General features: G+C 37.1%; 1 protein-coding gene across 12 annotated transcripts in view; it reads right to left on the reverse strand.

The window, feature by feature from the left end:
- Positions 1-22,070, reverse strand: part of SENP7 (SUMO specific peptidase 7) — a 147,875-nt gene that overhangs the window by 62,934 nt on the left and 62,871 nt on the right. For 4 of the 12 annotated variants that reach the window (XM_025989965.2, XM_072721699.1, XM_072721694.1 and 1 more), the window contains 2 exons: positions 10,937-11,134; positions 3,212-3,406 (listed from right to left, as the gene is read on the reverse strand). The exons of 3 other annotated variants lie outside the window; for them this stretch is intronic. In XM_025989965.2, coding sequence (XP_025845750.2) covers positions 3,212-3,406; positions 10,937-11,134 — 393 coding nt within the window. The remainder of the gene's footprint in view (positions 1-3,211; positions 3,407-10,936; positions 11,135-22,070) is intronic. 5 more of the 12 variants (XM_025989968.2, XM_072721720.1, XM_072721730.1 and 2 more) reach the window with 2 other exon arrangements.

A 22,070-nucleotide genomic window follows, 5' to 3' on the forward strand; every position in this document is an offset into this window, starting at 1 on the left:
AAGACTTTTAGCCTTTATAAAACATTTTCCTATAGGCTTTTATGAAGGGCATAAGTGCTAGACTTTCAGAGAAAACTTCCTCATTATTTTCAGTCATAGCCCCCATTCTCCTACCCACCAAGTATCAGTTGCTAATTGACATTATATTTTTTTAACAGAGTTGGCCACATTCTTTGCAATAACAATAACACCAAAATATCCTGTCTCCTTAGAAGATATGTATTTCTATTTACTCTTTCTGAGTTTAAGATAGGCAGACTGGGAGGAGGCTGGTTACATACAAGAATTCCATCCTTGAGCCTACTCTGTATTCATGTGCTATTGTCTTAATCAGGCACATCTACTGAAGTGATGGTATGGTCATACTTGCAATTTATTTCTATGAGGCACTCTGGATTCTCCCCAAAATGAATTCATTTTAAGGGAAAAGAGAACCAAATCTCACTTTAAGGAGTGCAGTACTCGGAATACTTGGGTGGCTCAGAGGTTGAGTGTCTGCCTTCAGCTCAGGTCGTGATCCTAGAGTTCTGGGATGTAGTCCCACATCAGGCTCCCTGCATGGAGCCTGCTTCTCCCTCTGTCTGTGTTTCTGCCTCTGTGTGTGTGTGTCTTTCATGAATAAATAAATAAGATCTTTAAAAAAATTAAAAAAGGAGTGCAGTACTCCTCCGTAAAACAAATGGTAATACTAGTATGGCTGTAATAATTGCCTTTGCAACACTGGTAATAGTAACGGGAGTAGCAGTGATCTCAGGATCAGATAACGACATCCTCACCATAGGAAACTTCAGTAGTATCAACTACAACACCAGCCTTTAATGGCACTTTTGATCAATAAGAGACACTCAAAAATAATGACTACCATTTATTAATCACCTAGTAAGTTTCTGGCATTATATTAGGAACATTACACAGTTATCTCCTTAAATCTGCACAATAATCTTACAAGATGTGTTACTATCTCTGTTTTTTTTTTTTTTTTTTAAGATTTTTCTTATTTAGTCATGAGAGACACACAGAGAGAGAGAGGCAGAGACACAGGCAGAAGGAGAAGCAGGCTCCATGAAGGGAGCCCAAAGTGGGACTCCATCCCGGGTCTCCAGGATCAGGCCCCGGGCTGAAGGTGGCGCTAAACCACCAAGCCACCTGGGCTGCCCAGTATCTCTGTTTTAAAGACAAAATAAGTAACCTGCCCAAAGTAAGTCAGCATGTTTGCAATACTGCTAAGGTCTGAATCCAGATGTCTCGCTCCAAAGTCTATGCCTATTCTAAATGCAACAATCAAAGAAAATTACCACCAATAGAATGAATTGTCAGAGCCCACATCAAATATCACCTGGAAAATTCATAAACATTTAAAGGACTTGAGGAAAGCTAGAGTTCTCACTGAACAGATTTTAGGAACACCCAGAAATTTTAGACCTATTATTAAATCTTGGCCCCAAATTCCTTATACCAAATTGGTAAAAAGCCTGTACAGTACAGATTACAATTTGACAGTCCCATAGAATCCTCACATAATGCTATTTTTCATAACAGTATGAATAGGGGATCCCTGGGTGGCTCAGCGGCATGGAGCCTGCTTCTCCCTCTGCCTGTGTGTGTGTGTGTCTCTCTCTCTCTCTATCATGAATGAATAAATAAATAAATCTTTAAAAAAAAATAACAGTATGAATATGCACCAATGTCTTTTGAATTCCACAGTAACAGTACATATTGTGATTTTTCTATTTAAAGTATCATCAATAACATTTTTATTTATATATTTTATGTACACAAAGAATTCTCACATGTGATATTTAATTAAAAGAGATAATAAATAATTTTGTGGTGAAAAAGGTCATTCAAAGGTCATTTCCCTTCTTTCAACTCAGGAAACCAAAACTCAAGATTAAATGACACAAACATTAACCCAAGTGCACAAAATTAAAATATGTATTGAGCTAAGCACTGGGTATACATGCAATTAAGACATGATGTCTCCCCTTAAGGAGTTCATGGTCTAGTAGAGGAGGGAGAAATAACCACCTATAATGCAAACTCATAAATGCATTTCTAACATCTCTAATTGTACATTAACTTATACATTAAATACACTGGTAACTGAACTCTTCTAGCAAATTCAGAAAATGACCTAATAAAGTCAAAACTATCAATGACAACTGAACTGATGAGAAACAAAATATTCTCCAAAGGGAGAAAAATTTTATAAAATTTTAAGCTCATATGAAATAAACAGTTTATAAAAATAAAGTATGGTTAGAAAAATAAGTAATTTTTTGCAGATTCTTAAAAAAGGTAACTATAAATATTCTTTAACATAATTCGGCTTACAAGAGAAATACAAACAAGAAACTACCTGTGGATGATTCCCGGCAAATAAAAAAAAAAAAATAAGTAAGAATGGATCAGTAATTTTTCACTCAGATCAAAACTATTTATTGTACTGGCTGAAGGCAAAAAATTAAATTTTAGTATATGTGCTGCTGAAGCGAGCACTGAAGGCAGAAAATTAAAAAGAGAAGTTCATGGTAAATGAATTAAAAGATTTAGTAGTACTAACTTATATCCCTTAGCTTTTTTCCACAATTTCTTTTATATTTACAGTCCCCACAGGAGCATCTCCTAGAGCTTAAAACAAAAGCAACTTCGTATTTCCCTTTCTCATACTGGCTCAGTAAGCTACAGTTAATAGAATTCAGCTATGTCAAGCCATTTGTGTGAGGAATACATCAGCTATTCATTCAGCAAATAGCTCCTAAGTACTAAGTGCCAAATGCAGTTCTAGAATCTGGACATAAAAATAGTAAATACGACAAGATAGAGAGATAGAGGAATGAATGGACAGACCGACAGATGGCCAGGTAGATAAACAGGACAGAGGAGGAAGAGGAACAGAAAAATGTCAGAGGAACAGATTTTAATTATATCAAATAAATAGAAATACTGAAATAGGTAACTCAATTTTTATTAGAAGTCTGTATGTGTTTTCCCAAAACACAAGTACAGTGTACTTTTTTGAACTATTAGTCACAGACTGTTGGTTCCAACAGCCATCTCAAGCCACCAGGGGACAAAAGTCATACTAGCCATCAGAGCACATTTGCCTCACTTTCATCAATAACATGTCTATGGGGGGGGGGGGGGGGAGAAGAGAGGCTTATTAGATAAGGAGAATATTTATTTTGAATAAAGTTGTCACTAAACATACCTTTCAGATAAAAAGGAGCTCTTGTGAGGGTTTAGAATTTGACAAGATTCTAGGCTGCCATCAGATGATGAAGAAAGATGCTCTGATTGCAAGTTGTCTGTATCACCCAAACTGGCCTCAGTTACAGATGAGGTCTTTATGTATTTTCTTCCTAACTCCGTTCCCAGGACATTCGTCAATATAACTCTGGGTATCCTGTCACACAAAATAACAAACACTGTACTGTACTGGTTTGCAGTAAAAAAAAATGTATCCTAGGAAGTTGATTTTTCAAACATTTTCATCTTAGCACAGTAAGCTATTAGAACTATACCACTCTAGAAATTAACCCATAAATACTCTATATGAACACAATCTTTATTTCAGAAGTACTTGTGTCTTACAAATTGGCACAGATTAGCCTGCTACAATAATGGTTTAACTATACTAATGAATGCTTTGGGGGTGCTTAAAATTTTAACCAATTCTTCTCAAAAATGTTTTTTTCGTTTCCATAGTTATTAAAAACACAGATTACTACAAACCAAATCAAGAAATCTTTATTCTTCTCATTCAATAGATAGGTTCCTGATAAATAATTACATACTCATAATTAACAACAAATGCTAAATTCAACAGGAAAGAAATCATTCTGAATGCATCTATGGTAATGATAGATTCCATAAGAGAAACAGCACACATACTGGTGGTAATATATATGTTTAATGTAACAGCACCAAAGAAAGAGCTAATAAATAAATATCTAGAAAATTAAAGTATAGTTCTTAAGCTCCAAACTTTTTAAAATTGGGTCAGTTCACATCAAAATACTATATAAAAGCCTGGTATCTTCTTAAACAGAAGAGGATAATATAATCTTTTTTTTTTTTTTTTTTTTTTGGTTAGCCAATTTTTATTATGAACAACTGATATACTTTTTTTTGCCACACTACAATGATGACCTCAAGGCAATTACTTGGTCCTGAAATGACCAACCCAAGCCAAATTATCAGTTCTTGTTACTGTATTTTTTTTAAGTTTTCCTATTTCCTCTTCATCAGATATTCCCCTTGACTGTTATCTGTATGTCACTTGCAACAGTTTACTGATCCTTTGTGAGAGACAATAGAACACTTAGAAAGGGCCTGAGTACTTTTGTTTAAGTGAAACTTGATCTTCCAGGTACTTTGTTAATTTGCTATAGTACCTAGAGATTCTCCTTATTTTCACTACATAGAGGCATTATGTTCTTTTCACACTATGTTCCAGGCAACACATAATTTCAGATCTTAGGAAACCTTTCATATAATTTAGTTTGCTCTTTATTGTAAACATGAGGAACTCAAAGCTCAGAAAAGTTAAATGGCTGAAGGTATAACTTTTCCTAGTAGAAAAACCTGGTTCTATTATCTTTTGGTTTCTTTATTTTATTCCATTACACATATCCTTAATACTAAAGTGGCCAAAGGATCCAAACAATGGAGCTTTTCTATAGATACCACAGGAAATCTTTGAAAATATGCATTTCCAGCACAACCTCCACACACACACAAAAAGTACACAAACAGTCTATATGATGTAAAAGCAAAGGTTAGTCATAAATACAACTCCCTAAACTCAGAGTTTGAGTGAACAAAGAAGGGCAAGAAGTCTGCTATCTAGTAAAACCACAAACTGTGAAGAAGAAAGGGCAGAAATATTTTTCTACCTTCTCATATGATGTAAATCTCTAAGGATCCTGGTTATTATTGTCTGCTTTGTGTATTTGCTGCCTGACAGAAACCTCCTTAAAATCCTGGATTTTGGGATGCCTTGGCAGCTTAGCGGTTGAGTCTGCCTTTGGCTCAGGGAATGATCCCAGAATTCCAGGATGGAGTCCCACATCAGGCTCCCTATAGGGAGCCTACTTCTTTCTCCCTTTGCCTATGTCTCTGCCTCTCTCTGTGTCGCTCATGAATAAATAAATAAAATCTTAAAAAAAAAAAAATGCTGAGTCTCTTTAAAAAAAAAAAAAGGTATCTCTCCAAACAGGAGAGATGGAGTCCATAAAAGATTACTTTTGTATGAAGTGTTCAAGATAATAATAAAAAACAACAAAAAGTACAAATATCAGCAAACAGTAAATTTTATAGATCAGAATTCTCTTCTGAGTAATAAATGATCATCCTATTCTTGTAAGGTTTATTTTGCCACTATATTTAAAGAAAGCAAAAAGCAAAGATATGAAAAAAAAGAACCTTGGAGGATAAATAAGATCTTTTAAGTTACACAAATAGCTGAAAGTCTTTCCTAAAAGAGAAAAATATCAAAATTGACCCCAAAAGTCAGTTGAAAAGATTATATACCAACCTGCATCTCTAAAGCACAAGAGCTCTCAGGGGGTCTTTGAAACTATCAGAAGGTTCAAGGCACTATCTCAGCAGTGGTATACCTTTCAGTGAGATAGCACTCTATCACAATGAGAACAAAATGCCACAAGAAAAAATTAAAGATTAAACAGAGTATTTAAAAGTCAATAATTTAGATATCATAGAAAATATGTAATAAAGTCTAACTCCTGCTTTACTTATGAAAAAAGTTAAATTTCAAAAGAGTGAAAAGCACTCTGGTAAAGGGATTAAGAACAAGGACTCTAGAGTCAGACAAAAATAGGGTCAGGTTCTGATTTCAGCACCTAATAATATAACTTAGTCAAGTTACTTACCATAATTTTTTCCTCTTAGCATTAATTTTCTCATCTCTAAAATTAGGAGAAAATCTACCTTACAAGTTGTTAGGATGAAATGAGGTATTAGCTGTAAAGCAGTTAGTACAAGTCTTGGCACATAGTAAGTACATAGTAAAAGGAAACTCGCTTTAATTTTCCTATTATTCAAGTCTTCCTCAAAGTTATAAATTATTCTTTCAAATGGTGCTTAATTGTCCTAATTTAGCATACTCTGCAATCTTGATGAAACTATCTTATTAGAAAAGTACATAATTAAATACTTAGCAATACCTATAGTACATCCAGATCTTCACAACACACACCCATAGCCCAAACATCTTTCATCAACTATTTGCAACTCATGTAATTTGTGTATCTTGAAGAAACACAACTGTGTACGTGTGAACCTTACAGAATACAAATCTATATAATGATAACTAAGTTCATAATACGTAAGTTATCTTTTGGTGTACAACTATATAAGTTAGCACGGCCATGGAAATTTCATGGCTAGTTAGAATTTCAAAAGATTCTGAATTTTCACAAGAAATATATAAATGTGTATACTTCATCTTTCATACTAACTCAATACGGAAGAAAGGACTAAAAAACTGTTATTTCACAGTCTATCTAATTTTCTTCCTAAGTAGTAACAGTAAATAAAATAAAATGACATTTAAGTTTATTTACTAATATTATGAAATTACATTTTAAAGTATGGTAAACCAAAACAGAAACAAATTTTGTACAGCAGTATTAAAGCCATTTATTGATTGTTTCTCTGCATGGTTATTTTCTCTGATTCTTAATTTTTTCACTTGTAAATTGTGGATTCCTTGCCTGAATAAATAGCATGGTAAACCTAAGATTCAAATAATTTAATAAATCGGAAAAAGTGGCAAGAGCTATTAATATAAACTTTGTGTTAAAAGCAAATTTTTAAAGGGATGGAATCCTTTGCTGAAAGACAACATAATTATATCTGGTAATAAAGCTATAACCTAGCAAGTGAAAAAATTACAATACTAATTTAGTTTTCATTTTGTTGTCATTTAGATGAATGCCTTTCTAAAACTGTATTTTGTGGGATCCCTGGGTGGCGCAGCGGTTTGGCGCCTGCCTTTGGCCCAGGGCGTGATCCTGGAGACCCAGGATCGAATCCCACGTCGGGCTCCTGGTGCATGGAGCCTGCTTCTCCCTCTGCCTCTCTCTCTCTCTCTCTCTCTCTCTCTCTCTGTGTGTGTGTGTGTGTGTGTGTGTGTGTGTGACTATCATAAATAAATTTAAAGAAAAATTAAAAAAAAATAAATAAAACTTGTCATCTTTTAAATAAATAAATAAATAAATAAAACTGTATTTTGTGACATTTTAATAGGGTTCTCATAAATCCATTCTTATCTTAGATAATTCAAAACGTGCTTCCTAAATCAGCTTAAGCTATGTAAACAATTTTAATTGCTGAATAATTCTTAAAAGTGATTTACAGATTTTCTAAACTTGCTCTTTTCTTTTACTAAGCTAAATTTTAAGTGAATAAATTATCACTCAACTAAAATTATATCGGCCTAAAGAAATCTTAAGGTGACAGGAATACTAGAGTATCCAAAAAGTCTTAGCATCACAAAATCTAAATTATGTAATTTTTTAAGACTTCAAACGTGTAAATTTAAGAGAAAAATTAATAAATACAATTAGGAATATTCCAATGGCTGGGACCTAACTTTTCTTAATGGAATATGTGTACACACTCTCCATATTTCCCTAAAATCTCCTGGTGCCAATTGATGCACCTCAGAAAGATAGTTTATCTTCTCAAAAACCTTATATTTGTGTCCTATTAGACTCTTCCCTGCCGAATGACCAAGGTTTACAAATGTCTGAAAGTTATCTCTTAGGAAAATAGATGTGAATCACATATCGAAATTAAATATACAGGGTAGCCCGGTGGCTCAGTGGTAGCGCTGCCTTTGGCCCAGGGTGTGATCCTGGAGACCCAGGATCGAGTCCCATGTGGGCTCCCTGCATGGAGCCTGCTTCTCCCTCTAACTGTGTCTCTGCCTCTCTCTCTCTGTGTCTCTCATGCATAAATAATAAAATCTAAAAAAAAAAAAAAAAGACATAAAATGTACACTAAAATACGTTTACTTATTTAAAAAGAAATTTGGGCATTCCACATACTGTCAATTTGAGATTTCTAAAACTCTTGACCCCTTTCCTTTCTTCATTATTTAAGAAGATGTATCTGGATTATGTTTTCTGTTTTTCTTCTCAATGTTATATTATTTTAGATCCTAAAATGGAAATAAAATTTCTAAAAAATGTCATTTTGGGGATTGAATGAGTAATTTTAGTTTACCAGAAGTTAAACTTTAAGATGAAATTAAAAACCAAAAATAAATCTTCTTCTCTTTCATTTCTCTAAAATAATGAAGTCTTACCTAAATAAAAAGAGAAGTAAGACAAAAAGCATCATGTCAAAGTTAAGTGAAGATTGAAGAAAGAGTAAGTCCCCTATTTCACATAGCAAGTTCTGGACAGAAAAACATTATCCAAACCCATACCCTAAACTGTTCTCTAATTTTCTTATTTGAAGCTTGCAATATCTCTTTTCCTGGTTGTCACCAAAATTACAGAGCAAATAACTAGTTTTAAAGGATTAAACAGGGCAGCCCCGGGGGCCCAGCGGTTTAGCGCCATCTTTGGCCCCGGGTGTGATCCTGGAGACCTGGGATCAAGTCCCACGTCAGGCTCCCTGCATGGAGCCTGCTTCTCCCTCTGCCTGTGTCTCTGCCTCTCTCTTTCTCTCTGTGTCTGTCGTGAATAAATAAATAAAATCTTAAAAAAAAAAAAAGGATTAAACACAGTTCAATCAAAGAGACAGGAGATGTAACTCTCCTCTCTGCTGGGAAACCACTTTTTCCTTGAATTCAGCAAAAACTGATTGGGCATTTAGTTATGCACCCAACTATGTGCTAAGTATTAGTATCAGAGTAAAAATAATAAAATGTAGTCCCTGCCTTTCTGAAGCTTACTGTCAGGGAGGCAGAGAAACTAAATATCATAATATAGTTTGGTAAGTGCTATGATATATGACCAGGCTGCTTAACAAGAAAAAAAAAAAAAACAGAATTAAACACAAATTAGGGGTGGAATGAAGGAAACTGTCTCAAAAGGATGGCATAGGAGTTCAATGTTAAGGACTAAAAGATGGCAGCAAAGTAGAACTGTTTGCAAAATAAAAGAACAAACAGCATGAGCTCAGAGGCATAAAACAGCACTATTCATTCACTAAGCTACACTAGAGCCCCAGAGACTAAAATTCAGTTATCCATGTGGAGTAGACAGATACAAAGCTAGAGTTAGGCGAAGGTGAGATCATTAAGGACCCTATATGCTAAGTTAAGGAGTTGTTTTATCCTGAAGGTTATGTGGGACCACAGAAAGATGTTAAACTACAGAGCAAAAAGTAACTCCTGCCTTTCAGAATGAACAACTTAGCAACAATAGAGAGAAATAATCAAGAAAGAAAACACCAAACACAGGAAGCCCAACACTACCATAGTAATAAAGGCACAAAGTTATCAGGACTTGAACTGATGTACTGGCAAGAAAAATGGAGAAGAGATCATTTCAAGACAGAAACAGGAGGCAAAAATAATTATGCAGGAAATATGACTGGACATAGAGGATAAGAAAGAGGAGTCAGATACTCAGATAGGAAGAGGATACGGAAATAGGAATAAGCCTGAGAACAAATATAATGCATTTGCTTTGGAACAGGTTCAATTTAGGACCCCTGGAGCAGAGAGAAAAGGTCTGGACTAGCTGGTAGTTCACCCCATGAAGTGAAAGAAAAATAAGCACACATACACATGCGCGCACACACACACACAATAAAAACAAATTAGAATCTTATTGGGACTTTTAACTTCATGCTGTATTTCAGTTTCATGAACACATAATCCAAATCTAGCCCCTACCTGATTGACTTTAAGATTTAGGATATCTTAGATAAATTTATATCAGATATGATCTAATAAGGAAATTCATTTACTTAGCTTTTCGTTTGGCCTTTTTTTAAAGAAGTGTCCTCCTTTAAAATTAATATATAATACTATGTTCAGATATCTTGACAAAGTTCTACTTTTATTTTTTAAATAAATGCATGGAAAGTTAGCAGTTTTTATCTGAACTTGGTTTAAAGCATTTATATACTACCATTCAGATCACAGATAATATGATCAAAGCCCTACTTAGCTATGACAAGTCATTCTAATTGAAAACAAAGTACTTCCCTCAAAACATATTCATTTAAGGGTTAAAACTGTAAATGGAAATACATTAAAAATATTACATTACAGATCATAAATTCTCAGAACGAATTCCTAGTTTTCAGCCCCAAACTCCATATACAATTGCTTTTAAAAATATAAAACTGATCTTATTTTCAAAATTAAACTGTATATTTGTCATTAAAAATTTGGGGGTAGTATTTCAGTATTACCTCCTTTTTAAAAAAACACATGTAAAATACAAGACAGCTCCCAAAGTCAAAGGTAGTAAGGACTTAGATTAAATAATATGTAATAGGTATTCTAAAAATGCAAAAAATAAAAAATAACCTATTGATTCCATAAACTCTGTCAAAACATAAATAAATATATATACCTTTATTTTGTCCATCTTAAGCATATGTTTCATGTCATTTAATCTAGGTCCTTATCTATGTATGTATCTTCATTTTATATCATAAATGAATCTAAATATATATATGTGAATCAAATTATAAAGTAAGTTAAATGTACTAAGGATACTTGGTTTTAAAAATAATTGTATGTCAACATACTTAATGAAGTGCAAAACTCATTAACTTTGTAAATTGAGATTGTCAGCTTCAAGATTTGCTTTAAAGTGGGGCACACCTGTTTATGCAGATTTTCTTAAAAATCATTTCCAACAATCTTAACAATTTTAAGATTATTGGACTTCTATTATTTCAAATGTGGTAGGTTGAACAAAATCAATACTGAACAACATACCTTTTAGATAAATTAAGGCTTTGGTGAAGAGGTTCTAATTTTTGACATGTCTCTAGGCTGTCAACAGATGTCGAAGGCAATGAGTCTGATTGCAACTTGTTGGCATCACATAAATTAGCATCGTTTCTAGGTAGGGTCTTTCTGAATTTTCGTCCTAAATCCGTCCATAGGACATTCGTCAACACAACTTTGAGTTGCCTGTTACACACATAAATAATTAATACATAAAGTACTAAACATTGTATATAATACATGAAGTAATCACAAACTATACCAAAAGAAAACCTCCAGAAGTTCTTAATTTCACTTAATTTCAGTTCCTCAAGCAATTTTTTTTTAGTTTAAGCAATTAACTAGACTAATAAATAAGTAAAATATTTGCTTAACCATTCTCAAATATATATTAAAAAGTAAGTCTATTTTACTTAAACTGGAATTTTGTTCAGAATTCTGTCTGGTGTACAACTGTGGCCATACACATCTATAATTGTTGGATTCATGATAACCTATCTATGCCTACTTCTAGTGAAACAACAATATATATCTATATGCCTCACCACAAGAAGCAACCACTTTCTGCACTATAATTGTGTTTTTAGTATTTGTTGATTAGGAAAGCATTATGAAAAGTAAAGGGGAGGGGTGCCTAGGTGGCTGAATCAGTAAGCATCGGACTCTTGATTTTGCCTCAGGCTGTGATCTCAGGATCCTGGGATCAAGCCCCACATGGGGCTTCCCACTCAGCACAAGTCAGCTTAAGATTCTCTCCCTCTCTCTGGCCCCTCACCCTGCTAACATGCATTCATACTCTCTCTTTAAAAATAAATAAATAAAATCTTTAAAACTAAAGGTGAAACAGTACATCATATACAGTCTTAGTAAGTCTACATAATCTTATGTCTTCATAGTCTTAAGATACAGACTTAATTTTATCTTGTTTCTACAAATAAGTCATTTTAAAACATTTATTTTTACTGTACCTATACCCTTTTCAAAAGTAAAACTGATAAATGCAAGGAGCTCCAGCTTTTTGCCTCATTACATTTTGGCCACTACTCATTCAGTATTTCTTTTGCTAATAATACTTGAAGAACTGTGTTCAGTTCTGGAACTAGGGGATAGTTCTTACAGTAGTGTGGATAGGCTACCAAATGGACTCAAAAAAATGTCAAATGCGGGCAGCCCCAGTGGCGCAGCGGTTTAGCGCCACCTGCAGCTCAGGGCGTGATCCTGGAGACCCAGGATCGAGTCCCACGTCAGGCTCCCTGCATGGAACCTGCTTCTCCCTCTGCTTGTGTCTCTGCCTCTCTCTTTCTCTGTCTCTCATGAATAAATAAATAAAATCTTTAAAAAAAAATGTCAAATGGGAAATGTCTGAAAGAATTGGAAATGTTTAATCAGAAGAGTGTCTATTCTATTCCCTGGAACCAGTTTTAGGCATTATTTCTTTAACAAATGTAAAAATATTAAGAAACAGGAGAGCCTGGCTGATAACTGGTGGAACATGTGACGACTCTTGACCTTAGGGTTATGAATTTGAGCCCCACTGGGTGTAGAGATTAAAAATAAAGTCTTAAAAAAAATAATATTAAGAAACAGCAAAGTGCTCATATACTTTAAAGAGAAAACAGATCTTGGAGTACCTGGCTGGTTCAGTTGGTAAAGCATATGATTCCCAATCTTGGGGTCAGAGTTCAAGCCCCACGTTAGGCCTAGAGCTTACTTAAAAAAATAGATAGATAGATAGATAGATAGATAGATAGATAGATAGAAAGATAGATAGACAGATAGATAGATATGATAGATGTGTGTGTGTATACACACACACACACACACACACACACACACTAGATCTCAAAGACATCACTTGTTTGCAGCTGCCACTTGGGGCTGGCTATCTTCAGACTATCTGGAAAGAGGCAGTACAAGTCTGCAGAAGAACCTCCATGGAATGCACTGAAACTACAAATATTCTAAGTTAAAAAAAATTGTTTTTTTAATCTAAAAGTTTTAGAAGTATCATTAAATGATAAAGAGATGAGTGACAATTCTATGAATAAATAATAACACTTCATTCTTCATTCAACAAATACTTACCAAATACCTTCTAGCTAAAACACTATATTAGCAGAATCTAGAGATTCAGCAACAAATAAGATAGTTACAGTGCCCACCTTCATGGAGCTTACATTCCAGAAAAGAATTACCCAATTAACTATTTAATTACAATTGTGATAAGTGATAAGAAGTTAAAATATAGATGCTGTCTTCTTCTAGAGTAGGTCAGGGAAGGTTTTGCCTAGAATATGACCTTTGAACTGAAGCTAGACACTATCTATCTAAAAGAAAAAGGTGGAAAATGAGGAGTAGTTCAAAAAAGGGGACCAAATGCAAATGTTCTGGTATGAATAAAGCTTGTTGAAGAAAATCAAAGGACTTACCTGGCCCATGTGCTTAGACTGAAGAGGAAATTTGTAAAAGATAAGGACGCAGTTAGGCAGGACCAATGAACTGTATTAATGCTTTGAGATTTTATGTCAAGAATAATAGAAAATCCACTAGTTTTAGCAAGAGAATGATGGGCTCACAGCTGATTAAAAGGTTACTTTGATCTCTTATGAAGAATGAAATGGGATCACTAGGGATAAAGATTTCAAAATGAATTCAGAGAGGTGATGATGACTTTATCAAGGGCAGGTTAAGGAATGGTAGAAACAGAAACCAGAAGACAGTGGGATAAGTCAATGGAAAAGGAGGAAAGGGATACAGCAAATGTAGGCAGGTGACATGTGACAGAACAAGAGCTGAAGACCAATGTGCAATGCATGAAAAGTCTTCTGAGTTACTGGCCCACTAATAACTGAGTTCTTAGTTAGCTTAAAACAGAGGATATTGTTTAAGTGCCTAGAGAAGAGGTCAAAAGACTAGGAGAAGCTAAAGATACAAGAGACAATAATTAACACAGTAAATTTCTTAAGAAATAGTATAAGAGCTGATATTTATTTAACATGCACTACATACTAGGTACTATGCTAACCATTTTACAATAATTTACTTCACCTAAACCTCACGACTACTCTATGAGGTACAATGGTAATTCTCCAGCTAGATAGAATGATGATAAAATAAGCCCAAAGCAAAATGGGTGAGTAGTGTAAGTGGATCCAAAGCCACCCACTCTCAACTCTACTGCCAGCACTCTTAACTGGTCTATAATGTTGGTTTATGGTGGAAGAAGCAGCACCCCTTTCCTTCTTCCAGGAAGTAAAAGGAACCAAGATCACCCTATCAAAGTAATAGGAAAGGTAAAGGAACAAAGGCTTGAGAAGAGAAAGATTTCAAATTATCACTGTGAAGAGGAAGAACACAAGCTGTCTAGAGAAACACAGTAGGAATATCTTGCAGTTTAGGCATCCATTGGAATTAATAACCATGAATTTATAATGCCACAAATATACTGCTGGTTTTCTTTTCCACCACTTCTCAGCCACCTTAATGTCAGGCCAATTCAAAAAATATAATTAGGTTCACAAGTGATTATTAACTACAAAGGTGAAAGGCACCTTGATAATAGAGAGATCCAACAGCTACCACCTTAACCAAATGATCAAATGTAGACTTTATGTATCCTCTGATATGATGCAATAAGCAAACGATATCAGCTATGAAGTATTCTTGCCAAAAATTTTAGGTGGACCTAATCCATGAGGACAAACCCAGACAAATCATAAAAATCTAGAACATAGGACATTGTACAAGACCATTGGCCTAAACTCTTCAAAAAGTCAACGTCATTACTTTGAATAAAACGGACAGGCAGGAGTAGTCTAAGACTAGGAGCCTAATGAGACTTAGTAACCAAAATATATGATGCATAAACTTCAACTTATCATATGTTTTTAAAAGTAATAAAATAGGGGCACCTGGGACGCCTGGGTGGCTCAGCAGTTGAGCGTCTGCCTTTGGCTCAGGGCGTGATCCCAGTCCCGGGATCGAGTCCCACATGGGGCTCCCTGTGAGGAGCCTGCTTCTCTCTGCCTGTGTCTCTACCTCTCTCTGTTTCTCAAGAATAAATAAATAAAATGTTTAAAAATAATAATAATTCAGGCTTACCTAGCTAAAAACTATCAGTTAACTAGTGGATATGTATTTTTCACATTCGGGAAATTAGACTCTTAATTTATAAGATTTTGCAAGAAAGGTGTCTGAGGGCAGCCCCAGTGGCACAGCGGTTTAGTGCCCCCCTCAGCCCAGGGTGTGAACCTGGAGACCTGGGATGGAGTCCCACGACCGGCTCCCTGCAAGGAGCCCGCTTCTCCCTCTGCCTGGGTCTCTGCCTCTCTCTCTCTTGCTCTGTATCTCTCGAGTAAATAAAATAAAATCTTTTAAAAAAGAAAAAGAAAAAAGAAGAAGAAGAAGGGTGTCTGAGTGGCTGTCTGAGTTAAGTGGCCAACTCTTGATTTCGGGTCAGGCCATGATCTGAGGGTTATGACACTGAGCCCTGCATCCAGCTCTGTGCTGGGCATAGAGCCTGCTTAAGACTCTCTCTCTCTCTCCCCCTCCTCCTCCCTCTCGCTCCCTGCTCACATGTGCTCAATCTTTCTCACTCTAAAAAAATAAACAAAATCTTTTACAAGAGTAAAACCTAAAATTTTAAGTGATAAAAATACTTATAAAATCTTAAGGATATATATGGTATACTTTTGTTCTAACCACAAAGGCTATTTATTATAAATTAGTAATTTGCCAAATTATTTGGAAACTTATCCCAAGGGTAATTTTAAATAATTTTAAATATGAAAATATCGGATGGGGGGCAGGGCAAGATGGCAGAAGAGCAGGGTCCCCAGGTCACCTGTCCAACTTACCTAACTTTCAAACCATCCTGAAAACCTACGAATTCGGCCTGATATTTAATTTTTTTTTTTTTTTTATGATAGTCACACACAGAGAGAGAGGCAGAGACACAGGCAGAGGGAGAAGCAGGCTCCATGCAGGGAGCCCGATGTGGGATTCGACCCCGGGTCTCCAGGATCGCGCCCTGGGCCAAAGGCAGGCGCCAAACCGCTGCGCCACCCAGGGATCCCCGGCCTGATATTTAAAGAGAGAACAGCGGGAATGTTACAGTGAGAAGAGTTCACGCTTCTTTCACGGTAGGAGGACGGGAACATAAAAAAGCATCCCGTGGAGGAGGGGCCGCGAGGAGCCGCCAGGACCCGAGAGCGCAGCCCGGAGGAGCGGGGACTTCACCAACCGGACGGAAAGGCGCTCGCGGGGAGCTCGGGCAGGGCCCCAGGAGGGGCAGGGGGGCCCCCGGGCTCCGGGGTCACTAGCACAAGGGGCGCCCAGGGGAGAGCGCGGTAAAGGGCTGGAGGGCACCCAGCAGGGCTGCGTGGAGGGGGGGCGGCGCAGGAAGGGGGTGGCGCGGAGGGGGCCGCATGGATGGGGGGGCCGCTGCGGAGGGGGGGGCGGCACGGACGGGTGGGGCCTGCGCAGACGGGGTGGGGGGCCTGCGCGGCCAGGGAGCGGCTCCGGTGAGGGCTTGGGCGGAGGGCCTGTGAGGCCCCAGGAGCGCAATTCCAGCGGTGCAGGCGCCGGGGACACAGCCCAGGATCCTGCGCTCCCCCAACCTGCCCCCGAGACAGGCGGAGGCCAGGAGGACACAGGACAGCGAGGACGTTCTGCCGCGGGGGCCCCCAACTGTGGTCAGCGCCCTCCACCCTGGAGCATCCAGGCCCCTGCGGACGGGAGCTGTGGTGGTTACTGGGGGAGCTGACTCCAGGGCTGGAGAGCCGGTCGCCGCCAGTGTGCTTGTTCCTCCTGGTGTCACCCGGTGCCTGGAACGGAGCGGGGTGCCAGGGAGCAGGGGCCTCACAGGATAAACAGCTCCCACTGAGCTGTGCACCAGGCAGGGGACAGGGCAGCTCCCCCAGGTGCAGACACCTGAGAGTCAACACACCAAGCCCCTCCCCCAGAGACCAGCTGGAAGGACAGGGGAAGAGCAAGTTCTTAACAAAGCAGTACTGGAAAGCTCCAGGTGAAGTCGGAAGACTTACAGTATATAGAATCAGAGGATACCCCTCCTTATTTGTTTTTTTGCTTTGTTTTTTGTTGTTTTCGTTTTGTTCGTTTTCCCATTTGTTTTTCTTTTTGTTCCTTCCTTTTTCCAGTACAACTTGTTTTTAGCCACCCTGCACTGAGCAAAATGACTAGAAAGAAGAACTCACCACAAAAGAATCAGAAACAGTACTCTCTCCCACAGAGTTACAGAATTTGGATTACAATTCAATGTCAGCCAATTCAGAAACACAATTATAAAGCTACTGGTGACTCTGGAGAAAAGCATAAAGGATTCAAGAGACTTCGTGACTGCAGAATTTAGATCTAATCAGGCCGAAATTAAAAATCAATTAAATGAGATGCAATCCAAACTGGAGGTCCTAACAATGAGGATTAATGAAGTAGAAGAACGAATGAGTGACATAGAAAACAAGTTGATGGCAAGGAAGGAAGCTGAGGAAAAACAAAGCAAAACAATTAAAAGATCATGAGGAAAGGTTAAGGGAAGTAAATGACAGCCTCAGAAAGAAAAAATCTGCGTTTAATTGGAGTTCCAGAGGGTGCTGAAAGGGACAGGACCAGAAAGTGTATTTGACCAAATCATAGCTGAGAACTTCCCTAATTTGGGGAGGGAAACAGGCATTCAGATCCAGGAGATAGATCCCCTCCTAAAATCAATAAAAACCCTTCAACACCGTGACATTTAATAGTGAAACTTGCAAATTCTAAAGATAAAGAGAAGATCCTTAAAGCAGCAAGAGACAAATCCCTAACCTTTATAGGGATAAGTATTAGGTTAACAGCAGACCTCTCCACAGAGACCCAGCAGGCCACAAAAGGCTGGCAGGATATATTCAGGGTTCTAAATGAGAAGAACATGCAGCCAAGAAAACTCTATCCAGCAAGGCTTTCTCATTCACAATAGAAGGAGAGATAAAGAGTTTCCAAGATAGGCAGAAACTGAATATGTGACCACCAAACCAGCTCTGCAAAAAAGATTAAGGGGGACTCTGTAAAAGAAAGAGGAAGTCCAAAGAAACAATCCACAAAAACAGAGACTGAATAGGTATCATGATGACATTAAATTAATATCTTTCAATAGTAACTCTGAACGTGAATGGGCTTAATGACCCCATCAAAAGGCGCAGGGTTTCAGATGGGATAAAAAAAGCAAGACCCATCTATTTGCTGTCGAGACTCATTTTAGACCTAAGAACATCCACAGCCTGAAAATAAAAGGTTGGAGAACCATTTACCATTCAAATGGTCCTCAAAAGAAAGCAGGAGTAGCCATCCTCTTATCAGATAAAGTTTATCCCAAACTGTAGTGAGAGATGAAGATGGACACTATATCATACTTAAAGGATGTATCCAACAAGAGGACCTAACAATCATGATGAATATTTATACCCCTAATGTGGGAGCTGCCAAGTATATCGATCAATTAATAACCAAAGTTAAGACATACTTAGATAATAATACACTAATACTGGGAGACTTCAACATGTCACTTTCTGTAAATGACAGATCTTCTAAGCACAACATCTCCAAAGAAACAAGAGCTTTAAATGATACACCGGACCAGATGGATTTCACAGATATTTACAGAACTTTACACCCAAACGCAACTGAATACACATTCTTCTCAAGTGCATGTGGAACTTTCTCCAGAATAGACAACATACTGGGTCACAAATCAGGTCTTAACCGATACCACAAGATTGGGATTGTCCCCTGCATATTTCCAGACCATAATGCTTTGAAACTAGAACTAAATCACAAGAAGAAATTTTAAAGAAATTCAAACACGTGGAGGTTAAAGACCATCCTGCTAAAAGATGAAAGGGTCAACCAGGAAATTAGAGAAGAACTAAAAAGATTCATGGAAACTAATGAGAATGAAGATACGACCCTTCAAAATCTTTGGGATACAGCAAAAGCAGTCCTGAAAGGGAAATACATCGCAATACAAGCATCCCTCAAAAAACTGGGAAAAACTCAAATACAAAAGCTAACCTTGCACCTAAAGGAACTGGAGAAAGAACAGCAAATAAAACCTACACCCAGCAGAAGAAGAGAGTTAATAAAGATTCGAGCAGAACTCAATGAAATAGAGACCAGAAGAACTGTGGAATAGATCAACAAAACCACGAGTTGGTTCTTTGAAAGAATTAATAAGATAGATAAACCATTAGAAAGCCTTATTAAAAACAAAAAAGACTCAATAAAATCATGAATGAAAAAAGAAGAGATCACCACCAATACCAAGGAAATATAAATGATTTTAAAAACATATTATGAGCAGCTGTATGCCAATAAATTAGGCCATCTAGAAGAAATGGATGCATTTCTGGAAAGCCACAAAGTACCAATAAATGGTGCTGGGAAAACTGGACAGTCACATGCAGAAGAATGAAACTAGACCATTCTCTTACACCATACGCAAAGATAAACTCAAAATGGATGAAAGATCTAAATGTGAGACAAGAATCCATCAAAATCCTAGAGAAGAACACAGGCAACACCCTTTTTGAACTTGGCCACAGCAACTTCTTGCAAGATACATCTACGAAGGCAAGGGAAACAAAAGCAAAAATGAATTATTGGGATTTCATCAAGACAAAAAGCTTCTGCAAAGCAAAAGAAACAGTCAACAAAACTAAAAGACAACCTACAGAATGGGAGAAGATATTTGCAAATGACCTATAAGATAAAGGGCTAGTATCCAAGATCTATAAAGAACTTATTAAACTCAACAGCAAAGAAACAAACAATCCAATCACGAAATGGGCAAAAGACATGAACAGAAATCTCACAGAGGAAGACATAGACATGGCCAACATGCACATGAGAAAATGCTCTGCATCACTTGCCATCAGGGAAATACAAATCAAAACCACAATGAGATACCACCTCACACCAGTGAGAATGGGGAAAATTAACAAGGCAGGAAACAACAAATGTTGGGGAGGATCTGGAGAAAGGGGAACCCTCTTGCACTGGTGGTGGGAATGTGAACTGGCACAGCCACTCTGGAAAACTGTGGAGGTTCCTCAAAGAGTTAAAAATAGATCTGCCCTACAACCCAGCAATTGCACTGCTGGGGATTTACCCCAAAGATACAGATGCAGTGAAATGCTGGAACACCTTCACCCCAAAGTTTTTAGCAGCAATGTCCACAATAGCCAATAGTGGAAGGAACCCCAGTGTCCATCAACAGATGAATGGATAAAGAAACTGTGGTCTATGTATACAATGGAATATTCCTCAGCCATTAGAAACGACAAATACCCACCATTTGCTTTGACGTGGATGGACCTGGAGGGTATTATGCTGAGTGAAATAAGTCAATCAGAGAAGGACAAACATTATATGGTCTCATTCATTTGGGGAATATAAAAAACAGTGAAAGGGAATAAAAGGGAAAGGAGAGAAAATGAGTGAAAATATCAGTGAGGGAGACAGACCATGAAAGACTCCTAACTCTGGGAAATGAACAAGGGGTAGTGGAAGAGGAGGTGGACGGGGGGATGGGTGACTGGGTGATAGGCACTGAGGGGGGCACTTGACAGGATGAGCAATGGGTGAAATGCTATATGTTGACAAATTGAACTCCAATAAAATAATAATAATAAAATAAAATAAAAAAGAAAATACCGAATGTTGGAAAAGCCATTTTTCTATTCACCCAGACCAATTAAGAATTTATATTAGAGGGACACCTTGGTGGCTCAGTAGGTTGAGTGACTGACTTTCAGTTGAGCTACTGACTCTTGGTTTGGGCTCAGGTCAGGATCTCATGGGTCAAGAGATCAAGCCCCATGATGAGCTTCTAGCTCAACAGGAGTCTGCTAGAGATTCTCTCTCCCCTCTCCCTCTGACTCTCCTGCACATGCATACATACACATGCACGCACACTCTCTGCTCTCTCTAAAATAGATAAATCTTTTTTAAAAAAGAATTTATATTGGAAAATAGCAAACCATTCCTGATTTTATTGATTATTTTAATAATGTGACTCTAAATGAAAAAGACAATTGGGATTCTCTGAGGAAAATACTTATTTGATGTTTATATATTTGGCTTTATTATAACTGTAATTTGGCTGGCTAGTAACAAACTAAAGCATAAGTCAGAACAATTTTTTTTAAGATTTTATTTGTTTATTCATGAGAGGCTCAGAGAGAAAGGCAGGGACATAAAGGGAGAGGCAGGCTCCTCGCAGGAAGCCCAATTCGGGACTTGATCCCAGGACTGGGATCATGCCCTGAGCCAAAGGCAGATGCTCAACCACTGAACCACCTAGGCGTCCCCAGAACAAAATTTTTTAATTAAACATTTTTACCTTAATATTTTCTTTTTTCCCCAAAATACTAAGATAAAAAAAAAAAGTTTAATTTCTACATTTAAATGCCATAAGATTTCTAGGGATACCAGAATATAAATTAAGAGTGAAGAACAACATTCAAACCATTCAAAATAAAACCTAAACTTTTATTTTGGAAACTACACTTAGGTAGAAATACTATACAAAAAAAAAAAAAAGGTAAGTCAGAAGACAGGTTGATCTTAAAGGACAGAAAATGAGTTGTGTAACTAGGCACAATAGAACTTCTGGGTAATTTTCTATCCTGTACCTGAGTAGTGGTTACAAAAGTATATTTGCCTTAAAAAAAGGTTATTATAATAAATGATTTATTGTTTACCTTTTATTTATCTTTTTGATAGATGCATTACACTTTGCAGTACAAATAAAGACCAGAGAACAGCTAAACAGAGAAATCCAACTAACCCAACATTTCATATACCATTCCTACACTTGATCTTAGCCAAAAGGCCAAGAAGCAATTATTATATACCATTCCTGCTAAAGTACTTGCCTAGGCTTTTTAGAAGCATCCGATTATCTATTTATGAAATATCTCTCTCTAAGCTGTCAATCATTATACTATTATTAATTTACAGTTGACCTTTGAACCTTTTGAATTGTGTAGGTCCACTTATATGAGAATTTTTTGGATGGGTACAGTACAGTATTTTTCCTTTCCTTTTGATTTTAAAATAACATTGTCTT

The sequence above is a fragment of the Vulpes vulpes genome, chromosome 1 (assembly GCF_048418805.1).
Source record: "Vulpes vulpes isolate BD-2025 chromosome 1, VulVul3, whole genome shotgun sequence".
In the NCBI taxonomy this organism is placed as follows: Eukaryota; Metazoa; Chordata; class Mammalia; order Carnivora; family Canidae; genus Vulpes; species Vulpes vulpes.